Source organism: Frieseomelitta varia, unplaced genomic scaffold (assembly GCF_011392965.1).
Source record: "Frieseomelitta varia isolate USP_RPSP 00005682 unplaced genomic scaffold, Fvar_1.2 scaffold_277, whole genome shotgun sequence".
Lineage (NCBI taxonomy): Eukaryota > Metazoa > Arthropoda > Insecta > Hymenoptera > Apidae > Frieseomelitta > Frieseomelitta varia.
Window position 1 is genome coordinate 917167 of NW_025110009.1, and position 19125 is coordinate 936291.

General features: G+C 37.2%; 1 protein-coding gene across 4 annotated transcripts in view; it reads left to right on the top strand.

Annotated features, from left to right (window-relative positions):
- LOC122529070 (hemicentin-2-like) overlaps positions 1-19125 on the top strand; it is a 242492-nt gene that overhangs the window by 218442 nt on the left and 4925 nt on the right. For all 4 annotated transcript variants that reach the window (XM_043654851.1, XM_043654852.1, XM_043654849.1 and 1 more), the window contains 2 exons: positions 12255-12503; positions 16597-16877. In XM_043654851.1, the coding sequence (XP_043510786.1) occupies positions 12255-12503; positions 16597-16877 (530 nt within the window). The remainder of the gene's footprint in view (positions 1-12254; positions 12504-16596; positions 16878-19125) is intronic.

The window sequence follows — 19125 nt, forward strand, 5'->3', positions numbered from 1 at the left end:
TTTTTTGAGAACCATACATTCTCCTTCGTGTCGAGAACAACGTAACTGTTGGATGCAGCGAGACATTTCAAGTGAAATTGTTAATCAGATTCCACGTTCATTTGAATTGAGGTGCTCTGGAACTGTTCTGGAAATATATTCGAGTCGAACATTGATGAAACGAAATACCGTTTCAGATGTATAAAGAGTTATCGTAACTTATTGTAATAATATTAAAGTTTTCTCAACTTTGTGATTTGTCAGAATGAGTAGACGAGGGAGACTGGAAGTTTTTCACTGCCTTTTATAAATGTAATGTTTAAGTATTATATATTTCCTTTGAATATTATTACGTAAATATTGAATGAATGTCAAAGAAACAGTGATGCAGTTTTATAATTAAAATTCGCTTCATTCATATATGTACTATGTTAATAACTCTTTAGATGAACACTCGTTTTTCGGTCAATAACCGGCAATTTTTATGATTGCTTTTCCCTGTTTTTTTTTTCTTTTTTTTTTTTTTTTTTAAATCTATTGTTCAGAAATTGTAATTGGATCTATGATTTTTGTACAGTGTGTTATTTGTCTTTCCGTTGGGAAATTGATTATTTCAATTGCTTGCTTTCGATTTGAATATTCTGCTTGGTTTGGTAGAAGGAAAGTTAAATATTGGCAAATGGTTTTTGAAGCAAATTACTTCCGAGCAGAACTACGTGTTTTCAAAGTTCAATGTTTCTAGATATGCATTCCTGGGTAGAACTATATTTTCATATATGTGAAGAAACGTATTACGCAGTTTTTGTTAATTCTGAAATATTTTGAAAAAAATGTAATTCGCGTACTTTTCGAACTCTCATTAAAACATTCGAAATTACATAGCAATTTTGATAGCATGCTGCAAATGATCAATTGCTTTTAATTTCACGTGAAAAATACTAATTTTATATTTGTACAATCTTCTTCCGTTTAATTTTGTTGAAATTTCACTTTGAGCAAAACCTGAATAACAATTGGAAATCAGATTGAAATTAAAGAGTTGCAGCACTGGAATTATAAAACTTACGATTATAATGTAGAACTGAAATCATTTGTGATAATAATGTAATATTCACGGGTTCTATTAAAAAAGCAAAATTTGGGAAATGATAGCTCCTGCAAATTTAAAAGAAACGGCGGATTTAATGCGTTGAAAATTGAAGTTGAAATCTATCCTGCAGCTGCTAACTTCTTCATTGAATGCAAGTAATGTCATATTGTCCAGCCGAAGCTGAACACCAGCGGAGACCCGTAGGGCATCATACACAATCCACTTATCCGAGTTTCAGAAAATTTCGAAAGTACTTCCACATCACTTCACAAAAGACTTCTACATTTCTGCTAAAAAACGGACATTGAAAAAGAATCCTCCACAACCACGAAAATTCGTAAATTACTTTTTAACTCTCAGTGTTCCCGCAAAAATCGCAGAAACGTGGATGGAAAAGTCTGAAGATTTTAGTGAAAATCTCGAATGTCTGAAGATTGAATTGGACCGGCAGAATACAGTACATTGATTACAGTTTATATTAAAATTTGATAAATTACAGTTTTCACTAAAATATGATCTGTTATATCGAGGACTATTAAAAATTTTGAATTTCAGTGAATTAAGAAACATGCAAAGTGATTTCTTTCTTTCACTACATTTCGCAACATTGATTGTTCTTGTTTAAAAATTTCAAACAAAGATATTCCGCGAAAGTTTCCACGGCTATGAGGAATCGTAGCACGAGGCACACCCATTTACAAATATCGAAGAGAAAGAAAGTTCGATGAGCTTTTTAAATTTCAAAGGGAGAGGCGCACTTTATTTTCCAAAACTCATCTGCAACTCCGCGCAACTTTTAATCGTTTAAAAATTAAAAGTATATTACTTTGGCGGGGTGGGGATCGTATCCTTCGAGGCCGGCATCCAATTCAATTTTCTAAGTGTCTTAAAATACGCTTCGCGGAAACTAACTTCCAAAAGTTAGAACGAACGGACATGATGCAGCGAAGAAAAAGTTTGTCGATATATCAGACTACCAATTTCACGTTTAATATAATGAAATTTTTACGAAATGCATCAACGATCAAATTTCAATTTGCAGATTGACTGCAAAAAAGAAACAAAACGACTCGCCCCCGAGAGTTTTCAGTTAGAAATGCTTACTTTATTTTAACATACGTTCGATTATCATTAATTCCACTGAAAATGAAAAGAAATGTTGTCGATCATTGATTATAGTCTATCCAAAATCCGCCAGTTTCGAACTTGTTCCACAAGTACGAAAATAAGAATTAACAACGTCGAGAATTAGAGCCATTTGTTTCGAGAAACACGCGAAAAGCATCGGCAATTGATTCTCTGTTCGTTTCTCACTCAGAATTCTACTCGAAAAAAAATATCGAAACACCTTCACGATGTCCATCTGCTCTGCGAACGAAGTTTAAATACTTCTCAGAAATGAGATCTTAGAACTGGAGCGGTAATCCCGCCGCGACAAGATGGTGCATCGGCTTAAGCTTCTTTCCTGCACCTTGTTTCGCGTTCGCTCCTCGTAGGATAAACATAGCGAGGGGAACGGGAAGGGAACAAGATGTCGCTTCCGCTTCCGCCGTGGAGGATACTCGAGGATGCTCTCGCAGGAAAAGTTTCCCGGGGTCTCGTCGAGTTCGTTAGAACTTTTTCTCGCGTTTCTAAGCTGGCCGGAAGTGTTCGAGGACAGGGGTGGAGGGGTGAGGGCGGCGAGCGTGCGACCTTAAGGCAGCCTAGACAATTCATTCGAAATCGAAGCAATCTCGCGGAAACCCGAAACCAATTTCGAAAGAATTGCATTCTAAAACCATCCACGTGCTGGCTCCCGGGTCGACCACCGAGCGCGCATACGATCGAAACGTCGATCCAGGGCGAGTGCTGGAACTTGTCGAGGAGTTCGTGGTCGAGGTAGATATCTCGCTAAGTCAAGAACAGGGAAACGGCCCCAGAGGTTATTCCGGTTCCCTCGTCTTCTTATTCTTTCAATCAGCGAGCCGATGCGCCCGATTTCGCGGACGGTTTCTCGCGAGCGTTGCCTTCAATTCAAACGAGAGTGATTTGAAAATGGAGGGGCTTGAAGTATACTGAAATACTGTCGGACAGATGCATTCCCTTTACGTCAAATGACTGTGCTATTTAATTTATGAATCACGCGTCGTTTTGTTTTTTCAAAACTTCTCGATGCGATTACATGCGTATACAGAAAGTCTGAAGAATGTACGACCGAATTTATGAAAAATATATTGCTACAGAGGAATCCGAGTATTATACAACTATTAACCTCTTACGCTGGAATGACGTGCACGTCGAGAACTTTTTGTCCCAAATTGCAACATTTTCCCAGTTTTAAATATATTTAAATGTAAATATAAATGTATAGTGAAGTATATTTAAATGTAACCCAGGCAGAACAAATGACAAGTTTATTCATTCGTAATAATTTCTAGCCAGTGATATCATGCCGACGAGTTCAAAAAGAAAAAGAAAGCGACGAATTATTGTACACGGTTCGGTCACTCGTTATGGTCCGCGAACCAATTGCCAGCGCAACCGGTTAAATGACAGAACAATTATTCTCGTCAATCTCGAATCTACCAAACTCGTTTCTTACCCGTCTTCGTATTCCCCGATGAAATAATTATTTCGTTGAACAAATCATCAATTGTCATGTTCGCTTCTCATGTAGTTTCACATTCTTTGAAAATAACGAACGGTTACGGATATATTCGGATATTATTGAATAAAGAAAGTTTCGCTTCAGCTGCGAAACACGTCAGACGCGCGGGCCGCTTTTCCACGTGACGAGAACGTCCGCCGAGCGTCTTTCTCGGATATATACGACTTGACGATCGTCGCGTCGGTTTAAATGCGAGCGCCGCGACGGTAGAACGGAAGCAGGCTGCAGCGTCTAGCTCCCATTTTTCTTCGTGCCTTTTGATTGTCGGGGCGTGCGCCGGCATACCGAAAGCATCCGCCAGAGAAATTCTGTTTCCCCGCAGAAGTGTTGACAGATAGCTTGGGTGACAGTTGGCACCTGTCAGCTCGCGGGACGGGTTGCATAATGATTTTCAAGTGCATGCACTTGCGCGGTAGCTATCGACGAAAACCGGTTGTTGCCCACGCGTTTTCCTTCGTCGCGGCGTGTCGCGGCTGCGTTGTTTATGCAGACGGGACAAAGTGGATGGTCAATAACGAAGTTACGACGAGGCGAGCGTTTTAAGTGCATTCGAATTCCATCTTGAAGAAGTTGACGCTCGTGAAGGAACTCGAGAAGCTGCCCACTCGAAATTCTTAGACATTTTCGACCTTACTTGCTGTTTCCCTCTGTTTACTGGTCGAGATTGGCGCTCTTCTGATCATCTCTTCTGCGATTGAACTCGTCGAGAATTAGATGTTCATTTTAACTCGTTCGCATGATGGTTGCTTCGTTTAACCTCTTGCGCTGGAATGACGTGCCACGCGCGTCGAGAATCTTTTGTCCCAAATTGCAACATTTTCTCAGCTTTAAGTATATTTCAATGTAACCCAGGCAAAACAAATGATAATTTCTAATAATTTGACGAGTTCAAAAGGAGAAGAAATCAACAAATTATTGTATACGATTCGGTCGCTCGTTATGGTCCGCGCAACCAGTTGCCAGCGCAAGGTATATTAATACATAAATACTCCGCATCGTTGAAACGTTGTAAATATTTTCAGTCATGTTCATAGAAATTCGTATATTACATTCGCAGTGTAATTACTCCGAACACAAGAATTCGTCGTCTCTTGACAAATTACTTTCAACCACTAAAAATCCTCAATGCACGCGAAAGCCTTTCTTATCGTTTATCTCTTAATGAAAGAAACATGAAAAGAGAATGAATAGAAAATTCTTCTCACACACGGGGATGGTTATTTCCCTGTGAAATGTACGAAAACTGAAACATGAATTGCCGGAGGACCTGGTTGCTAGAAATGTGTTCCCATAATCTCTCTCTCTCTCTTTTTTTTTTTTTTCGCCTGGCGACTCTTATCCCGAAATAAATGCCGCAGGATCGTAAAGCACTTTGCGAGCATGTTCGTTTAAAATTGCCGCTGCTCCTACGAGCGCGGGATACTATTCAGAAAAATATATAGAGCCCGACGATTCGTGCAACGAGGTCTTTCGTTCTGGATGATAACAAGCGTCAGTTAGTGGAATTATTAGGGTGAAACCCGAGGGAGAGTTCCGAATAATTGGCTGCATTATCAGAGAACGAAACGAAGAGAAGATGCCAGACGGATACACAGAAACGATAACTCGACTTTATTGAAACGATGACAGGCTAATTAGTAAGACAAAATGAAGATTACCTCGTGCATGATCGCACGATATTGTTATAGAGTATGATCAATGCAAGAAGCTACAGTTCATAGGCAGTTAAATAGTTCTCAATTAATTTGAGATTGAAAAAAAATTGATATTTTTAAAATTGTGATTGAAGAATTTCCATCTCTTGTTATAATTCGAGTTGGATGCTTGAAAATTGTATTATTACTAAATTCATTGCTATGTTAGAAATTTATGTTAGAAAATTTTTTATTCTTTTCCTTCGAGAATTGTAATAATTCAAATTATTTTGCAACTATTGTGAGATTTAATTTAATTTATTTATTCACGAGTAAAAATCGTTCTACACAATAATGCTAAATGTTTATGATAAACTCATCAGTTGTTCAATGAATCATCAAACTTTCGTCCACATATATGCATAATCAAAATTTCAAACAAAATAGAAAAGCAAGAGGACTATAAATTACTATCGGATGCTCCAATCCTGACAATATAACAAACAAGATTAAATTTAACAGCAGATATAGTCGCACATTCATCTCTGACGGACATTTGTAAAATCTTACAAATTCCTACAACTAACAATCCAATATCCTGAGACGCCGAACAAGCGTGTCCAAAGTCAAACTTTCGTTTCGGAACATTCTCATGGTCGGAAAGAAACATCCAACGGTGGATTCCAAAGCAGCGTCATAGAAATCGACAAACATTAAGACACACACGTACATACATTCGAGACATTGGCTCCGCGATCTGCAGCTGATTTTCCCGCAGGCTGCACGTGAAAAGGCGCTCGGTTCATTATTAAGGAATACCCTCGGAAAATAGCTGTTTAAATATTCAAGGGACGCGATGCGGAAAGCATCTACAGTTTGCCGGTGGATATTATAACGGGGGATGGTTCCTATCCGAAGAATTTCGTGCATGTTCAGCCGGTTATTTCCCTTGTAAAAGGCAGAGCCCGGCAGTAACGCGCATTGTCGTTGCCCGTTGTTGCTGTTGTTGTTACACCGCCGCGGCGGTAGTAACTTGCAGCAGTCGTTACTGCAACCTAGCAGCAGGTATATCAATATTTGGCAACAGTTGACGTGGCGGTTCCTATTCCCCGTTGGTTGCTTCATTATTTGCTCTTGTTTCTACGAGTTTCAACGCAAACAGTCCAGGGAAACGTGTTTAAGCCAGTTGAGTGTGTTTGGCCCGCCAATGGGAATAGTTGAGACGCCAAGTCTTACGGATCCTATTCTACCGTTAAACTTGAAGCTCATTTAGACAGTTTCAACGGATGGGGTTTCGTCCGCTGTGATTTCGAAAGGAGTCGATCTCTCGCAAGCGGCGCGATGCCTGCGTTGATTCGCAGCGAGTTCCTCGATCCTCGGCTTTTGAAATCGAAGTATTTTTCGTTTTTCATCCGACTGAATTCGTATCCTTCTGCAACGCAAGTATCAAGATTCGCTCGAGATAATTCAGCCGAAGGTGTGAATTGAATTCAAATCGGCGCGATTCAAAATACAAATCACCTGTCAACCTGTCAAACTCTCCGAGCGACGTGTCTCACGAAATTGACTTTCTTGCAGTGCCACGAAATTGTCCTCCGTTTCTTTCCACCATTCGCATTATCAACCGGAGGGACCGTTCGAAAAATCGCCGACATTAGAGCGCATTCTTCTCGGCCGAGCGTACACGTCCGAGCAATTTTCGCTGTTGCCATTTTCCACGGCAATCGATTAATCCGGGCGTCGAGCGGCGGGTTTCCGGCGGGAGAGGAGCGGCGAGCAACCAATTTCGCGGCGGAAAAAGTTTAATTACAGGGAACGCTGGCGACATATTCCGGTGTAAACACGTCTGTATAACACGCGGCGGGGAAAGACAGCTGGTGCTCTCCCGGCTCCTCTGCAAGGTGAATTCTTGCTCGACGGTGGCGCGCGACGCTTGCTTGATCACCGGATGTCGTTTCGTTATCGTTCTACCTTTTCACGGGGACGGCGTCCCGTCTCTTTTTTATCTCGTCGTGCACACCACCGCTCGACGTTCGTTCTCGTCGGGTAGAGTTTAAATTGGTCCGCTTTCTGTCGGCAATCAAAGTCTAATCAAACTTTAACGTCCGCCACGGGAATCCGACGTGGCTGCGCGACACGATCCGTGACAGTGGCGCACGCTCTCGGCAAGAGTCACGCTTGGATTTATGGCTCTTTTATAAAAATTTCAACCGATCAGTCGACACCGTCCGAATATGGACAGCCGTACACGGCTGAATTAAATTCTACCGATCGGGCTCGGCCCCCTCGTTTTTCCTCCCCTTTCGAGGCAGATCACGCGCGTCTGTCTCGTCATGATTAAACGAAATGTTTTAAATTTCTTCTCGGTTGAAAATTTTTCCCTTTTCCCCTCGTTTCTTTCATCGAGTCGCGACTTTTTACGACGATCAATTGCTTCACGTATCGAAAATTCGTAATACACGTTTGTTATATTCTAGCTTTCGATAAAGAACTCTCGCACGAATAATTAAGTAACGAATAATTACATATATATATGTTTGTACGCTCTGTTTGTGATCGAACGAGGAAATAAAATTATTCATAGCAAGTGACAGAAATTTCTTGAAAAGGCACTGACGTAATATTGGTAATCTTGATATTGTAATAATAATAATTGTATAATCGTGACATTGACTCAATCAATTTCATACATAATTCCATCGAAATGTGTAAAATATCGTTCAAATTCTCACACAATGCTGCACAAATTCTGAATAAGTCGTGAATTATTCAGTTGGTGTTCACGGTAAAATGCGATAATCCGTCAAGAAGGCAGTCGTCGTCGTAGAATTACGTTCATTACTCTACATTGCAATCAAATATACGATTTACCGATACACTCGCATTCAGTTATTAAGAATTAAGAATTAATCATGGTACTTTGAAAAGATTCTCTTCATCTAATTGATAATCTAAAAATTATCAGCCAAAGGTAGTAAGTTTCATACAAAGTTGCGAACATTAATTTTGTTATTACATGTTGACCTTAAACGATTTTATCGCGTCCGAGGATGTTATATTACACATACAAGATGTAATGATTAAACCACCATAATTTTCAAGTCAAATTACACCGTGTCAGAAATAAGTAGTTGAAAGTTTTCTCGTTTCTGACAGCGTGTAATTTAATTGAGAGATTTTCAGATAGAAGAAAGTTGTCACGGTTTTAACACGCTGTTATTATTACAGTCGTGCGTCGTAAAATATCGCGACGGCGATTTTAAAATTTAAAACGAACCGCGCATGTAATTGTAATAATACACCTTATGGAGCTTCGTCTTTGCGTTATTTATTTCTCTCTTTCACTAGCAATTTAGTTTCATTTTTAGATTGGAAGCGCGAGGGAAGAATTCTTTTGAATTGATGAAATTCATGTAAAAGGCGATTAATTCAAGTAGCGTATCTGAAGCTAACAGCTCTACTAATGAACCGTTTAATGTACAATTTAAATTCATGATATATTGATTTCGCATGAAGATAGTAATTATGGCATTGCTGTCATTAAATTATTTCGTCGTTAATTCATACATTTTAATCGTTATTTAGTTGTCGTTGTTGTAATATAAATCGATCATGTAACATAAAGTGTTTAAGCATTTATGAGTGGAGTGAAAGAAGAGTTTATTACAAGACATTAAAAATAATATTGTCCGCTATTTATTCTTTTCTTTTCTTCAAATTGAATAATAAAATACAGTATTATTCATTAAGAAATTATTTGCTATTAAGAACTTTAAATGAATTTTACTCCGTGGTACTCAAAAAGATTCTGAATTCTACAAATTATTCTATATAATTACCTACATAAAATTTTTTGTAGGGAGAATTCGATTACACAATTTTTGAAAATATAACATTGTTATTAATTAGTACGATAACGTTAGATTAATGAAAGAAATTATTAACTATCGTTAATGGAATAGTATTTAATAATACCGTGAAATTCGTTTATTTCCAGAGAATATTCTGTACGTTTTGGACAATAACCTATGTTAATTTTATCGGTAGGTTTATCTTGGGATTTAAATTTAAATCGAGCAGTCTCATTGTACGACTTTAATTAAATTCAATTAACATGAAATCCTTTGTAGAATTATATTTAAATGACAGATAAAATTAATCAATTAAAATATTCATTCATTATTGCAGTTATATGAATTCCTCGTATAAAATTTTCGAAGATCTGCCAGTGTATTATTACAGTATTTAATACGTTTATGTCAATTTTTGTCTGTTTTTCAAATGAAACAATATTCGATAAAATTGAAATTTTCATCTGGAATATATATTAAAATACATTTGGAGAAGCTATTAAAGAATTCATTTCGTAACTTGTATACGAATCATAGTTTCTTTCTTCTTGTCGTCTTTTGTCTGTTTAGACGTTTTTCTCTTTATCTTTAAAATTTAAACGCACAAGAAACTGCCAATATTCTCTTGATTTCAATCCCTAGCAGACAAAAAATGCTAGATTAATTCATCGAGCAGTGCATTCTGAATGAGCTGTTCTCGCCGTTACGAAGCAATAAACAGGTTATTAATCCGTGGAGAATTTTTACGGAGAAGGTTTTCAGAATTTTTTTATTTTGATCTTTTCATCCGCTCGTCATATTTTATTGGAGAAAAAGCTCATGTATGCGAGTTTGAAAGCTCGATTTTTCGACAGCGCAACGAATTTAAAGGTTAAAGTTTTTTAACAATAACATTATAAAGTTAAGTTTTTAACAATAACACTATAAAGTTAAATTTCTTTTTAGTAATTACTTTAAGTACTTGTTCATTCGTTTTTTAAATTCCGGATAACGAAAAGCAATAAACTTGAAAACTCAGCGATGTATCCACGCTTGATTCTACGTTTGATCTGGAAATAAAAAAAAAAAAAAAAACATTCACAGATATTTAATAAATATAAAGTAATATAAGTAATATTGCATCGGCGACGTTGCAACGTTCTGTTTTAATATTACCGAATTACGATTTTTGCTTTTGAAGCCCGTTCGAATTGAAAAAATACGTACTTGTTAATATTTGCTTCGACTAGCGTGTTTGCGCTGGATGTTTGACATATTGGAAATAAGTGATTCGAAATATTCGGTCCTTTGAAATTTTCCTTTTCGTGTCAAAGGCTCGGAGATCGAAATTCGAGTAGTCATTGAACTTTACACCGCACGTTTCCCTTTATTTACAACTATTTTCGTTCTCGCTTCATCCCAACGCTAATTTCATTTCGTGAAGTTTCCAAATCGATTTTCTCGGACGAAATGGCAGAATGAACGCGAAATTTCCATGAAAATGAGAGGAACGTGGTTTTAATCCAACACAAAGATAGGAATAGTATAAAAAAAAAAAAAAACAAGTATTTGCAGATTGCAAATATTTTAATATTACACATTCTTTAAATGTCTATATGAATAAATTTAAACTATAGTGGATTTTTTTTGTCAGTCACATTTTTCATATTATTTCCTGCAAAAAAAAAAAAAAAAAAAAAAAAAAATTTTGAAAAAAAAAAAAAAAAAAAAAAAAAAAGAAAAAAAAAGAAAAAAAAGAAGCTCTTGCAAAGAAATCACTCAAATCTCGAAAATAATTAATATATCCTGTGCTGTCAGGAAACAATACTAGACTATGGATAGTTATACAAATTCATATCTTTCATTCTAATAAATTTCGAATATCTTATACATCAAGTGTGCATATTCACATCTTCAGATGATCTACAAAAATCCACAGTCTGTCTAAAAATTAATCAAACGTTCTCATCGTGGAGTTAACAGGAAGGAAGGCTATTTTTTTTTGATGAACGACACTGGCATGCAACCGATGCCTTTGCATACCAGCCAATTAATAGCAAACGAATAATCCGTTCGCCTGACAGCGAGCAAACAGGCCGCCTAACGAAATCAAACAACCTTATTAATACCCGGCTGGCAAATATTTTCAACGCAAACACCAATTAGCAGACGCGGTAGCGTGCTAGTGGGAGAGGACACGCGAGGGGGAAAATAGCAACAGGAAAAATTCGCGGGAAAAGGACCGTGAGGAGCGTGAGCGGGCACTACTCGTGCGAAACCGACGCCGGCCGTTTAATAATTCACAACGATTACGCGCGCCGGGACAAAATTTACAACGCGCGACACCGGCGCGACTAGCTTTAGCCCGATTAAAGCCCGAAGCGAGTGCGCGGCCCCTAACGGCTGATTTATGATACAACTTCGTGCAGTGACGCGTGTACACGCACGTATCGCGCGCGTTCCAAAGCTGGATGCTGATTACGCGCCGCGTTGTGCACCGAAGGAAGCCGACACGTAAGAATTTCACCTCGTTGTATGGAGGTTTTGACTTATATAGTACATTCCACTTATATGGTACACCAAAATACACTGAAAGGTGGTCACTGAAAGACTGAATGCAGTGAAACGAAAAGTAACCTTTAAAAACACGTGTCTTTTAACTTCTTGTTATTTTAGTGATGAATGGACTGTTTTCAGTATCATGTGTGAATGTTTATGAATTAAAATTTTTGTAACAAAGACAATCATAGTCTAATGATTTCCGCTAAAGCTAAAAGTGTTTCGTATCGTACGTGGCGTTTCCAAAAGCGTTCGAATACTTTCGCAGTGCCGGTGAAAACGATAAATTTAACGACAAACGTCGCTCGAAAACGAAATGGAGAACGCCCGCAGGGGGTGGTGGGGTGGCGCGAAGGGGTTGGAGAAAGCGAAGAGAGTCGGATGTACACCGCGAGGTAAAACTATACTTGCCGCAATAATCGGGAAACAGGGACAAAACAGAGGAAGGGAGAGCAGATAGGTAGCCCGATGGAAGTTCCGGTTGATCGAGCAATTTTGCATTGCTGCCATGACAGGGAACACGGACGCATCAATGCTGAGCCCGTTGCTGCTGGGCCTGGCAACAACAGCGACCCTTTTGGCCCTGGCCGTAGCTGGAATCCTGGCGGCGCTCTACCGGAAGCACTCGAACGGCCGGCCAGGAAGTCCAAAGCACGCTCCCATCGTGTGCGAGCCACCTAATGCAGGTGCAACTACTCCGGTACACCCGCAGACCAAGCAGTCGGTCGATGACATCGATCCGGACATCATACCCAACGAGTACGGTGAGTCTACGGCTTTCCGATTGTTTGAAATGTTCGGCCGAATTACGGTCTACCTACGTGCGCGCACAGTTACAATACACGTACGGGCTGATTGACAGAGAGATTTATTTATTGGAGAGAAGGTGACTCTTTGTGTAGAAAGATAATGAGAAATATAAATAAATGACGCTTAGTTTTGGAGAAAATTGAATTTTTGATCATTCTTTTACGTAGATAGAGAAACGTACGTGCAGTTGGCTAATTAGATTTAGTTTTAATTATTTCTTTTCATTCTTCTTGGTTATATCCAGGTAGTATAGAGAATATTTGAAGTGGAGGACAGAAAGAAATATTTGAAAAGTGAGATAAGAGATAATCTCACAGAATAGGATTGTATCTTGTGGTAGAATTGATAGAATTTTGCAGAAAAGTATTTATGATATTTAAACTTGAAGTACAGTGAAAAATCGAGAGTTAGATGTTATGGATGTAAAAGTTACAGCATAACGGTCTTATCTTACTGTATATTTCCAAATATAATTTGTACCTTAAGTACAATATATTTTCAAAGTAATGGTGATTTGATGATTATTTCCATTAAAATTTGACTCGTACTCTGTTGCCCGTCCCCTCAACAAGAACAGTGAATAGATTACATTAAAATAAATAAATGTTTCGTTGATAAAAAGAAAATGTCTAATATTAAAATTACTAATTCTCATTCACAATATATGTATATTGATATAGATAAATTTTAAACTTTCGTTCATCCATTATTGTATCAGAACCATTTTTTTCTATTGATGAATTAGAATTTCTTTTTTCTTTTTTATATACAAGTAAATGCCAGTAAAATTCCAATATTGTTAGAAAATTCTAGTTGAACGTTGCGTTATTAGACGTATGGAAATGTCCAAAATTGGAAACCTAAATGCTTGAAAATACAGTTAGAAAAATAATTCTTCTTTTGTGAATTGGTGAAAACGCAAGTTTGTTTTAACCGATCAAACTAATGTATATCCGTTTGACTAGAAAACACGAGTGCATTCAAACCATTTTGATTTTATAACCAATTTAATACTTTGCATATTTAAATATTTCTGCATACTGCGCGTAATCCGTATATTTGCACGTTTAAATTTCCCATAAATATGTAAAATTCCATCCCGATAAAAGTCAATATTAATTTTGCCAAAACTGCCTGCATATTTTCTCAGTGACTGTATATAAAAAATTTAAAATCGCTTCGATTGGCGTGTTTAACTGTTTAAAAATATCGAAATTTTCAGAAACGAATTTTTTTTCACATAATAATCACTTATGATTTTTTGATCAAATGAAAGAAAGGTTTTTTTACATCGAATGAATAATCTCATATTTTTGAAAAATAGTGTGCACACTTGTACAGATTAGTGCATACAGCTGCACAACACATACGATGTTTTAATTCTTTTTGTTTATTATTTACGACTTTATTGGTTGTTTAATTGTACGCGGCGATCGGCAACCATGATTCGCGCAAGTAGAACAATCGCAATATTTCGCGCGTACATACATATATCTGCATCACTAGCACGTGCAATTTCTTGATTTCTCGACTACTTTTCCTTTTTTTTTTAAATTGATTTTCTTATATGGATTTAAAAAGGAAATGATGAATTTTTTCAACCGCGAGATTTCTAAGGAAATCTTGAGTTGAAGATCAGGTAATAGAAATAATTGAAACTTTCATCAGTGAATTTTAATATGCCAAATTTAATATGGAAAGGGATGGAGAAATATGTCAAATTTAATTAAAATACATTAAATTTAAATATAAAGGAATAGAATTGGAAATGTTTAATTTCTGAAATGTAGAATGAGCAGTAAAATTTTTAAACGTTGAAACATATATATATAACGTGTTGTCACATCGAATAGAATTATCTTCTAGTATTTAACATACTTTATCATCTAGTATAGTTAACATACTTTAGTTGGTATAATTTAATTATATTTTAACTTTATTATTTTAAAGAAAAGAAGCCATTCGATTATTTTGACAGCTATATTTTGTGCAAGAGTATAAATTTAATATTCTGTTACAATTTTTATCTCTCAAAGAATTTGTTGAGATAATCGTCGCGAGATACAGATCACGTAATGTTTTCTCACCACAACAATTTCTGGATTAAATGAACAATTTTTAGAAATAAAGATTTCTTATGAGATGATTGTCCTTGACAGATTATTATTGTTTCGTAGAATTGTTATTGGTTTTGAAATACCGTACGCTCTTTTCTCGTTAAATCGTTTGATTGAGAGTGGAAATCCTGCGGTCTGTTCGTTTCGGATGCAGTTTATCGGTTACAAAACATTTATGAAGTTGAATGTCATCTGTCAAGTAACTTAATATTTTCCTCATTCTGTTCCGTTTTCAATATATCGTTTGAAAAATTAGAAAATCTGGAAACAGTAGAACGGACGAACAGCTATATTTTCTTTTAAATATCTAACTGATGGAATTTTTTAAAATAATTAATACTTTATACTTAAGTTAGACTTGGTCAAATGAAATATTTTAAATGATATATTGTTAATGTCATATTTTCTTATTTCTTTTTTTTCTTTTCAACAATGTCAGTTATCAACAACGAAAGAAATACTGTCTTCACAGTGTATTGTTATTCAGTATTATATTATTATCATGTGTCATTAAAATAATTCAGTTACACTCTTGGATTGGCGTATAATATTACACTGAAAATTCAATAACTCAACATTATGATACATTTGACTTTGGAAAAATATTTAATTGCGAACAGGAACGAGAGAGAAGAATCGATAGGGACGCACGATAGCGTATTGCCATCTTCTTTCATTCAAATCCCCGAATGTTAATAGCGAATGCTTTGCCGTTCTTTTTCCATCAAAGATATTTCCGCGTCGCGTAGCAATGAATTTCGAAATGCATTGTCAGGTTAAATTGATACGCTTCAATACACATTAATAGATCGGAAATGCGATGCCTTTATCCACAGTGAATAGTGATCAATGTGTGCTCATCAAACTTCTACATTATTATCTCAGCATTAACGCGGCCGAACGCAAACGCACTGCTCGTCGAAAGCTTTGACGTGCAATACCTCGTGGAAAGAAAAAAACGAAATGACAGAACAGGCACGAGAGAATTTTCCTTTCCCCTTGAAACGTGATATTACAAAGATATTTCTCTCTTTATTTCAATTCGGAGTTTGAAGATTGAACCTCCAACATTTTTCAACGAAATTTCTTTGATTTATTCTCTCTCTGCCGTTTAAAACGTTAACACATTCGCGGTTGATGCAACGTTTCATTTGCAATACTTTCCGGCTCGTTTATGTTATTTAACTCTGTTATTTCAGATTGTGATTCAAAATTTCTCTTGTTATTATCTTTTCCCTTTCATATAATTAAATACTGCAGTTTTGTTAAATGGAGTTATTTGTAAAACTGTGATAAGTTACAATTTGATGGATCTTTATCTAAATTTCCATATCCAGAAGAATACGATTAAACAAATAGAATCACAGTAACAAAAATTGCAAGAAACTCTTTTATACTCTGTACAATCTGTGTCATATTGCAATTTTCCATATCGGTGTAAAAATTCAAAATCTACTTAAAAAGAACGTATGAATTCACAATCTACTTATAATGAGTCCTCTCGCACCTCTGTATCTCTATTGGAAATTTCGAGGAGCTAGCTTGCACCATATATAAATTTTATAATATATTTTTATGAGAGATCTGTCACTCTATTTATATTCTTCGCGTTTAATATTTATATTATATTGTTTCATTGTTGCGATGAAATTTGTGCGCGACAGTCTTCAAAGAGAAACGTGAATTTCGCTTCGCCAGCCATTCGCCAGCGAAATTTCTTTCAGGAAATTTTTTGAAAATTCTCCTGAAATTCGCGCTGCGGTATACCGATGATGTATTAAATAAAGCTGGCGCTAGTTGTAAACTTCCGTCGTATCGTATCGTACCGTATTGTATCGTGCGCGGAGAGAGACCGTTCTCGTCTAGATTTAATCGACTAATCTGCTTAGCGGGCGCAACTTTACATGGCTTCGTTCGAATCTGTTCGCAGAGAGAAGACCTCTAACGTACACTCCGATATATAAGACACCGCCGCAACGAAGAAAGAAGGATCGCGTTATGGACGAGGCGATCTCGCCGGAGAAAAGGCCGATCGTGCAGCACGGTTTAGATTTACCGCCGGATCCAATGTTGACCGATTGTCTGCCAACGCCAACCATAAACTATCCTCAGAATCATGTATCCCAAGCGAACGCTTACAGCAATCCACCCACTATGGCGGACTTCAAGCAGATGGCAATGGACGCTTACAATCAGCGAAACAACCAAAACGTAAGTCTTTCGTGAGTTTTTCTTCTCTTTGTCTCTCTCTTATTTTTTTTCTTTTTGTCACAATCGGAAAATTGTAGATATATTTTTGATAAAAACGTTGGATAATTTGTTGAGGATCATTTGATATTTCTTGAAATTTTGTAAAATTACAGAGGATCTGGATGGGAGATGTAAAAAATAGTAGATGAATCCTTGAAATTTCTTTTTATAGGTAGCTAATAAAAATTAGAATTTGATTGTGTATTGATTGACCGAAAATTACGAAATCTAAACGAGGCATTGGTCCTTGATCACTGAATTCCGAATGATATTGTACGCTTATGAGATTGGTCATTTCGTGCACAACAATTTAATAATAATATGTATGTAATATGTATATTGACTCAGTATAATAGCATTTATATTTTTTTTTTTCTATTGCCGCGAAAGCAAATTTTCATGCTAGAATTATTGAATATTTTGTATTTTTATACAGATTTCTATGAATTTATAAACGCAATTAAAAGAATACAATCTAAATAGAAATTTGTTTCGTCTATTAAATATTATTTACCAAACCAAGCTATTCTATTAAATAAATAATAACGTTTCATATATTTTTTCATATGTATAAAAATCTGCAGAGCATATTTGTAATAAAATTCAACAGTTCTTGCGATATTCAGCAAAACGCGTTACAAAAAATATCTCAGTTGTCGAATATCGAGTTTAATGCGTACCATTCATTTGCCAATGTCAAACAGTAACGGAACGATATTTTATGTCGTTCATAAAATCAAAATTTAAACAACCCTTCGAAGCACAGCGATACCACATGAAATTAATTTCATTGTAAGTTACATTTGTACGTGAAAAGTACCGAGGGAAGTTAAACATTTAACAGATACGGGAATAAACATGTCTCGTAGCTAACATTCGCGAACTGTAACGTTAATATTAACTCTGCAATTGCGACAGTGAGTTTCATTAAAAATGTAGGGATTTAAAATTAAATTCGAAAATCAAATTCCATTCCCGAGTTACTCCGACCGATACAGGCCACTTCTTCGATGCAAGAATTCACTGACACCACTCTTTTACCTGCGATACAATTCAAAAAAAAAAAAAAAAAGAAAAGGAGGAAAAATAACAGAAAGAGAAACATAAGAGAATGATAGAAAACAACAGAATGCACCAATCAAAGAGGCACAATCCCTCCGATATCATACAGATTTCATTCCTGTCGTTTCCACTGTTCACGTTCGCATTCCGACGCGCGGAGGAATGACAAAAATGTAGGGCCCGGGAAGCCCGGATACCCCGGAAGCGGAACTAATCGATCGGCCCCGCGGCCGTATAAATCATTCCGACAATTAGCCCCGTAAACTCATTACGGTCTGTAAATTTAATCGGGTCCCTTTTTTAGCGATATCTAATAGAGTGTATTTAGTCGAAGCCGTTTGATTAATGAGAAGCAATTAACGCTTCCCCTCGGCCGCGGAAGAGTGTCAGAGAGAAAGGGAGCGATGGTGGTACGACGGGGCTCGTAGTGGGGGGAGGGGGTGGCGAAGCAACGGAATTACCGAACGAAACGATCGATAAAACGTGATACAATATTCAACAGGGGAGATCGCGTTCCTATTTTTTTCTTTTCTTTTTTCTTTTTTTTTTTTTCTTCTTCGCCACGGGGAAGTAATACAATCGATCCTCCCTCGTCGACGCGGGATTCCTCTCTTCTTTATCGCGACCAATATTTCCTCTCCCTTTCTCTTTCGTACGGTCTCGCGTAGCCGAACCCGACATGGTTGTTTTAAATATTCGACGTTCCGGGAGGGAGGGAGGGGGACGAACCGCGAGGCCAGAGGCTGGGACGCGAGCCAAGAGACGAGGGATCGCGTCGCTTTAATATGCGGCGGTCTTCTACTTTAACTTTTCCTGTTTAGCAAAGCCTTGGGTTATCTACGCTTCCGCCGGTTTAATTACGTCCAAGTTTCCCTCGATAATTCGAGAGGGCCAGTTCCCGATGCGCGTAACTCAGTCTTCGGCTCGACTTCCGTTCCGTTTCTCATCCCCCCGCGTCTTTCGAGCGTCTGAATAATTTTAATACCCGCTCAACTTGCCCGTCCTCGACAGCGCGTTACTCCTCTTCATTAACCGAATCAGATACTCCTAGGAATGGGATCAAGTCCAATATGTACTTACGAATCCGAGTCAAGTTCGACGAGGTGAAGTTTCGCTCCGTGGTCTCGCCGAGCATTGTGCTCGAAGG